This window comes from Impatiens glandulifera, chromosome 8 (assembly GCF_907164915.1).
Source record: "Impatiens glandulifera chromosome 8, dImpGla2.1, whole genome shotgun sequence".
Classification (NCBI taxonomy): domain Eukaryota; kingdom Viridiplantae; phylum Streptophyta; class Magnoliopsida; order Ericales; family Balsaminaceae; genus Impatiens; species Impatiens glandulifera.
Genome location: NC_061869.1, coordinates 29,631,315 through 29,639,524, shown reverse-complemented (window position 1 = coordinate 29,639,524; position 8,210 = coordinate 29,631,315). Strand labels below are relative to the sequence as shown.

General features: G+C 32.2%; 1 protein-coding gene across 1 annotated transcript; it reads left to right on the top strand.

Annotated features, from left to right (window-relative positions):
* Nucleotides 1-4,636: 4,636 nt before the first annotated feature.
* LOC124911869 lies at nt 4,637-7,238 on the top strand. Its single transcript, XM_047452401.1, has 2 exons — nt 4,637-4,928; nt 6,897-7,238. The coding sequence occupies exons 1-2, from the start codon at nt 4,689-4,691 to the stop codon at nt 7,080-7,082; spliced, it is 426 nt and encodes a 141-aa protein (XP_047308357.1). The 5' UTR covers nt 4,637-4,688; the 3' UTR covers nt 7,083-7,238.
* The last annotated feature ends 972 nt before the right edge of the window (nt 7,239-8,210 follow it).

The window sequence follows — 8,210 nt, the reverse complement described above, 5'->3', positions numbered from 1 at the left end:
CCGCTTTTACTTGTGCTTTATTTGCTCCTAAGTTTTCAATCAAGTAGGGAATATAATATACATTTTTTCCCAACAAGTGGTATTAGAGCTTGGTTAGTTGTTTAAGACTTGATTGAATTATGGAGATAAACACAATACAGATGATTTTGCTTAATGGTTCAAATTATCAAATTTGGAAAGGAAAGATGAAGGATTTGATATTTGTTAAGGCTTTACATTTACCCGTTTTTGGTAGTGAGAAACCTGCATCCAAATCTGACGAGGAATGGAATTTTGAGCATGAACATGTATGTGGTTTTATTCGTCAGTTTGTTGAAGAGAAAGTTTACAACCACATCCAACATGAGACAAATGCACAATCTTTATGGAATAAACTTAAACATTTATATGCTTTAAATACTGGAAGTAATAAATTATTTTTGCTTCAGAAATTAATTCATTTGAGATATAATGATAGTGCTTTTATGGCTGATCATTTAAATGAGTTTTAGGGTGTTCTTGATCATGTCAGGCATGAAAATTAAGTTTGAAGATGATGTTCAAGGACTTTGATTATTGACTACTCTACCCGATTCGTGAGAAACATTTAAGGTTTCTCTTTGTAATTCCGTTGTTAATGGTGTAGTAACTCTACATATGGCCAAAGGTGGCGTCATGAATGAGGAATTAAGAAGAAAATCTCAAGGTTCTTCGATAAATTCAAATGTGTTGGTTACTGAAAATAGGGGGAGACATATGAACGGGTGTGGAAAAGACAATGCGAGACATAAGAGTCGAAGTAAGTCCAAATCCAAGTATAAGTCATTTGAATGTTATCATTGCGGTAAAAGGGGGAACATTAAGAAAGACTACTTTAAGTTGAAACATGAAATGAGCGGATCTAATCAAAATAAAGATGTTGGTGAAGATCGCGTGTCAATAGAGACTTCAAATGATCTTATAACTATCCACGATGAGAATACAATTAACCTTGTATGTAATGAGTCGAGTTGGGTGTTTGACACTGGAGCTTCCTTGCATGTTACGCCAAGGAAAGACTATTTTACATCTTATACTTCAAGTGATTTTGGAGTATTGAAGATGGGTAACGACGACTTAAATAAGGTTATTGGTATTGGTGACGTTTGCTTGGATTTTGGTAATGGGTCAGAATTATTACTTAAGGATGTTCGACATGCTCCAGATATTAGGCTGAATTTGATATCAACTGGAAAACTTGATGATGATGGTTTCACGAGTAATTTTGGTTCTAGAAAATTGAAACTTACTAAAGGTAACTTGATTATAGTTCGAGGAGAGAAATATTCTAATTTATATTTAATGAAAACTTCGATATGCAAGGATAGTGTGAATGTTGTACGGAGTAAAGATGCTTCTAAATTATGGCACAGAAGACTTGGTCACATCAGTGAAAAGGGATTGAATCTGTTGGTTAAGAAAAATGCTATTTTTGGTTTGAGTGAGAAGAATTTGGAGAAATGTTCTCATTGTGTTGCTGGAAAACAAACTAGAATATCGTTCAAGCATAATCTTCCTTCAAAAAAGTCAAAAGTCTTAGAGCTGGTGCATTCAGACGTTTGTGGTCCTTTAAAGGTACAAACTATTAGTGGTACTCTTTATTTTGTAACGTTTATTGATGATCATTCCAGGAAGTTTTGGGTATATGTTTTGAAGTCTAAAGACGAGGTTTTAGACAAGTTCAAAGAGTTTTATGCTCTTGTTGAAAGAGAGACCGGAAAGAAGATCAAGTGCATTCGTAGTGATAATGGTGGTGAATATTGTGGTCCATTTGATGCATACTGCAGACAATAAGGGATTAGACATCAAAAAACACCTTCAAAGACTCCTCAGTTGAATGGTCTTGCAGAATTATCCAAAGAGTCATATGAAGAAGCTATGGATAGTGAATCCAAGCATAAATGGGTTGATTTTTTGAAAGATGAGATACAACCTCTACATGATAATCATACTTTTGAGTTGATAGAATTATCCAAAGGAAAGAAAGCTTTGAAGAATAGGTGGGTATACAATCTGAAGCAAGATGATCATACTTCAGCTCCACGATACAAAGCTCGTTTGGTTGTCAAAGGGTTTAGTCAAAGAAAGGGAATTGACTTTGACGAAATTTTCTCTCATGTTGTTAAGATGACTTCAATCAGAACTATATTGAGTTTGGAAGCTAGTCTTGATTTGGAAGTTGAATAGATGGACGTGAAGACGGCCTTTCTTCACGGTGATTTAGAGGAAGAGATTTATATGGATCAACTTGATGGTTTTGAGGTCAAGGGTAAAGAGAATTGTGTTTGCAAGTTGAATAATAGTTTGTATGGATTGAAGCAGGTTCCACGACAATGGTACAAGAAGTTTGAGTTATTTATGCAGCAGCACATATATAAAAAGACTACTTCTGACCATTGTGTGTTTGTGCAAAAATTCTCTCCTGATGATTTTGTTATTCTGTTACTTTATGTTGATGATATTCTTATTGTTGTTTAAAGTGCTACGAGAATTGATATGTTGAAACAAGACCTAGGGAAATTCTTTGCAATGAAGAATCTTGGACAAACAAAGCAGATTCTTGGAATTAGAATTAGTCGTGACAGAAAGATAAAAAAGTTATGGTTGTCTCAAGAAAAATATATTGAGAAAGTGTTACAAAGATTCAATATGGAGAATGCTAAAAGTGTCGGCACACCTTTAGCGGCTCATTTTAAATTGAGCTCTAAATATAGTCCTTCAAATGATGATGAAAAAGAATATATGAAGAATGTTCCCTATAGTTCAGCTGTTGGTAGTCTTATGTATGTTATGGTTAGCACAAGACCAGATTTAGCTTATGTTGTTGGTGCTGTCAACAGGCTTCTTTCAAATCCGGGAAAAGAACATTTGAAAGCGGTGAAGTAGATATTGAGATATCTTAGAGGCACATCAAGTATGAAACTTTGTCTTGGAAATGAGAATCCGAATTTAGATGGTTATATCGACTCATATATGGCAGGTGATGTTGATTCAAGAAAATCCACTTCAAGCTATTTGATTAATTTTGGAGGGGGAGCTATTTCCTAGCAATCGAGACTACAAAAGTGTGTTGCGTTGTCAACCGCGAAGGATGAGCTTATTGCAGCAATGGAAGCTTGTAAGGAGCTGATTTGGGTTAATAAGTTATTATTTGAACTTGATATTGTGCAAAAAAGGTATGTGCTTCTCTGTGATAGTCAAAACGCTATTTATCTAGCGAAAAATTCAACATTTCATTCTAGATCTAAACATATTGATGTGAGGTATCATTGGATATGGGATGCGTTAGATGAAAAGTTGTTGATTTTAGAAAAGGTGCATACAGACGATAATGGCGCCGATATGATGACTAAGGCTTTACCACTAAGCAAGTTCAAGTTCAGTTGTTCAACCGTCGGGTTGACAACATCTTTCCCATAGTTGTGAGGGGGGAGTTTGTTGGGTTTTGTTTGGGCTCCCAACTATGAAAAGGGCCCAATAAGGTTAAAGTTACTTTTAATTCATTAGGGTATTATAGTATTTAAAGGGTTATGTTATAACCTAATTGCTCTAGTATTTAAAGAGCGGCAGTCGTCATTAAAAAGCAGAAGTCAAAAATTAAAAGAGAGAAGAAAGAGAAAATCTTGTAGCAGATTTTCGCCTACAGCCGTGCAGGTTCATCAAATTCACGATCGAAGATTCAAACGGAGTTTTTCTGGGGCTTAAAGATTCTTCCTAATTTAAGTTTTTATTTGACTTGTTTGGGACCAAAAAGTTGTATCTTTTTGGGTATGCCTTTTATTTTTCTACGGTATTAAAAGGTTGTTATACCTTGTTTGTAGTCCCGACTCTGATTTTAGTGAAGCTTGAACTGGACGTAAAGTCCCGTGGTTTATACTCCTTGATTTGAGGAGCTTTTCCACGTAAAAATTCCATGTGTGCATTGTGTTATTTATTTCCGCTTTTACTTATGCTTTATTTGCTCCTAATTTTCAATCAAGTAAGGAATATAATATACGTTTTTTCCCAACACAAATGTGAGGTTACGGACAACAAATTGTACGTCAATAAATTACCATATTAAAATTAAACTTTAAGTGATATCTTAAGCGTTTGGACTTAACATCAATAGTTCTTTCAAATTATTCAAAAGTCGTTATTTCAAAATATAATATATTGCAAGGTTCGCTAACTAACTATTCCAACACTACCATATTCATATTAAGATTTTTAAACTACAATCAATCTTGAAATTAGTTGTATTAAAAATACACAATGAAAATAGTAAATCTTTTGTTATTTTGCTTCTCTTTAGTTTGTATTAGATAATAAATGAAGATTTCATCATCCAACTCTCATAAAATTTATGTTGTTTTTTGGAGTGTTTCAAAAGTTCTTGATGATATCATAAAAATCATTCATGGGTCCTATGATATTTATTAATTTAAAATACTTTTATGTATTATTAAGAAACATAAAGATAAAATATTAATAAATATATAATAATTTTATTTAACAAACACTTTTGGCCGAGGGAGTAAGGGCTGTGGCTGCTAAGTACATTTTTATTTTTTTTTATTTGAATCAAATCTCTCTCTTTGGTCTCTATTATAATTATCTTTTTGGTTATCTGAAAGAATAAAAGCCTAGAAGGGGCGGAGCCGCCAATTGGTGATTTCTTAGGGCTGTAAATGGCGTCCATTTGCTTATCTTTCTTCAAAATTCTTCCACCTTCATTGAATTCAACTTCAACGCCGTCTTCATCATGCCTTCAGTGTTCATCTTTCACTAAACCCATGTTCATGCCTTGTCGGGAGGCGGCGCTTTTCAATGGCGGACTAGCTGGAACCTCTAGAAGGCAAAGCCATTTGGTTCGTATGGCTCCCGATGAAGAGAAACTAACTCGACGGAATCCCCTCGATTTCCCCATCGTATGCTTCTTTTCTCATGTCTATATCTCATGTTTAGTTGGATTTCCAAAATGAATTCTTTAATTCAGTGCTTCTCGACTTATAGAAAGCTAGGGTTTCGTTAGGAAATAAATAGCCGCCTTAGAGTTTCATCCTGGAACTACTTTGCTCTTAAATCTTGATCTTAGTCTGACTATGTATATGATCTATGTTTTCTGAGAAGAAATCTGTTGTTCTGTGCCCTAATTTTTTAATTAGCCATTGACCAACTGCAAGTACAGCAGATTATCTGAGATGCTTCATATTGACATTCTCAACTTGTGGAAATCAATATGAAAGTTCAAAATTGTTCAATACAATTCTGAATACTGTAGCAATGGAGATAGGGTCTCGTTCTTAGAAAATGTGTAAATAAAAAGGTAGAGGAGTATAAGACCGAAGTAATGTTAAAGAGAGCAATTGAGAGTTCTCACAAATCTGAAACCGAAATTCGATAAAAAGGAGAAGCAAACAGAAGAAAAAGAAATAGACTCCATGAATGTATTAATGAAGCTAATTTATATGAGGTAAATGTAGAAGTGGATTCTGAGGAAGGTGTTTGAAGTACACATATATTGGTGTGATGTTTTATAAGTAGTGAGTAGTTAATGTTTTTTGGTCAAATATTCTTACTTGAGCATAATCTTCCTCCCTTGAAGTTATCTGGTCTGTTTGTAGAGTCCCCTCCCCTTACACAGATTTTTTTCTTTATGTTTCTTACTTGATTAATGATGAAAGGGATTATCATATCGAAACTACAATTGAGCCATGAAGATTTTGTTTCATTATTTTTCTATGGAGTACATTACAAAGATAAGAAGAGATAGTGTTGTGATTGTTTTTCGTACTCATACTAGATTTGAGCCTTAATGAAGGATTATATGCATTGTTCTGTTTGGTTATTTGAGATCATCATCCAACCATATATATCTCCTCATCAATCACATTATTCATATCATAAACAAAAACACTAAAATACCCTCTATTTTGATTTCCTTTTCTTTTGTACCCAAATAACCCACTTTTTAATAACCTACATGTAACACGATTATTTGAAAATAACCTATAAACCCTCACCTTATGTTTTATAACATTTTAAATATTAATTAAATACATAGTATACTTTAGTCATTAACTGAAATAACCCCGATTCAATTTTTCATTAAACAAGACTTTATTCTAAATTTAAAGAAAAAACAAAGAAAACAAAAAAATCAACATTAAACAAGCTCTTTATGTGCCTTTAACATTATGAATCTTCTGCATTTTGATCTCTTTGGCTCATATGATGTGTTTTGAGTATTTGGGGTTTCGGGTGGAGTGCTTACGACATGAGAGTGGTGGTTATTACATGTGTTTAGATCATATAACATCCGTACTTAGAGATAGTCTAGGTTGTTGTTGATACTTATTTACCTTTCTGCAACTTTTGTCTGTTGTTTGTATTGTCAGATGTTTCTTGAAGATGTTACAATCACAATCTCATTCGAAAAGTTAGTTAAAAAAAACGTTTAGTATAAGATTTCTTATTTTTTAGGTAATGGTTTTGAGTATTTGGGGCTTCGGGTGGAGTGCTTACGACATGAGAGTGGTGGTTATTACATGTGTTTACATCATATAACATCCGTACTTAGAGACAATCTAGGTTGTTGGTGATACTTATTTACCTTTCTGCAACTTTTGTCTGTTGTTTGTATTGTCAGATGTTTCTTGAAGATGTTACAATCACGATCTCATTCGAGAAGTTAGTTAAAAAAACATTTAGTATAAGATTTCTTATTTTTTCGGTAATGGTTTTGATTATAGCGTATTCGTTTTTGGTTTCCTCTGGTATACAAATTGTTTTCTTGATCGTAGTCAAGTGTAATATTTTTTCAGATTATTTTGATCATTTTGTGGCAAACATAATGAATTTTTAACAAAACATCAATACAAACTTTGTATATGCAGGAATGGGATAGACCCAAGCCTGGAAGGAGGCCAGATATATTTCCTCAATTTAGCCCAATGAAGACACCATTGCCACCACTTCCAATGCCATATGATCCTCCTGAAGAAGACGAAGAGGAAGAAAAGAAAGAGGAGGAAGAAGAAGACCCCGAAAATGAAGAGCAGGACAAGCCCGATAACAAGTAATCCTCCATGTTATCCAAAGTTCTTGAATTAATGTTGTTTGAATATGCATGAAAATGAATATTGTTTTTCTCCTAAGATTCATCAATGTTATCTTCACTTGAATTTTTTGCTACTAAATTTTCTGCTATATATGAAGATGGGTATTTTTGTTGAGTATATATATATATATATATGCCGTTCCATGTAGCAAATAGCGATTTCTGAAACTCAAGGTAGGCTCAAGGCTGAAATTATATTGGGTGTTTTGGATTGAGTTTTTTTAGATAATTCGTTGGTTTTAGATCTCATTTGATGCTCTATTATTAGTTTATTGAATATTTTATCAAAATTTATAATGAAGCTAAAAATTTCACTATAATTTGAATAATGATGCTGAAAATATTTCTTTTTTCTTTTCCTACTGGTTGATCTCTCCAGGAAACCAAAGTTATGGTTTAGTTTCGATTATGAATCCAATCTTCTTTGTACATGGATTCTTTATTTCATATTCAATAGTGAATTCAATATTTAAATTAATTTGATTTATTATTATAAAATTATAATAGAGTAAAAAAGTATAACAAACCCTTCTCTGTCTCTGTATAGTTGAACTAGTCTCAATTGAAGAAACACAAATTGTTCTATAATATATAATCTATAATGATTGAAAAGATAACCTGAACACGTTTCATTTCTTATATTGCAAATGAATGAAAATATAACTTTCTTTTTATTGAGATTATTATTATTATTATTATTATTATTATTATATATTTTTTTGTAATGTTCAAGTAAACTGGAAAAAGTTTTCAATTTTTTTAAATAGGTATTAAATCTATGAGATTCGGTTTGGTCGGTTTATTGACTGAAATACCGGTCCAAATCGTTGACGTAGTTTGATCGATTGACAAATTTATTAAATAGATTATATATATATATATATATATATATATATATATATATATATATATATATATATATATATATATATATATATATATATAATTTTATGAGTATAGTAACATAATTTATTAATCACTATTATAATTTTCAAAATACAAATACATTATAAATTCTTTTTACAAACATCACATAAAAAATGAGTAAACATTTATGAAATTAAATTTGTCTACTGTTAGTTAATATTTT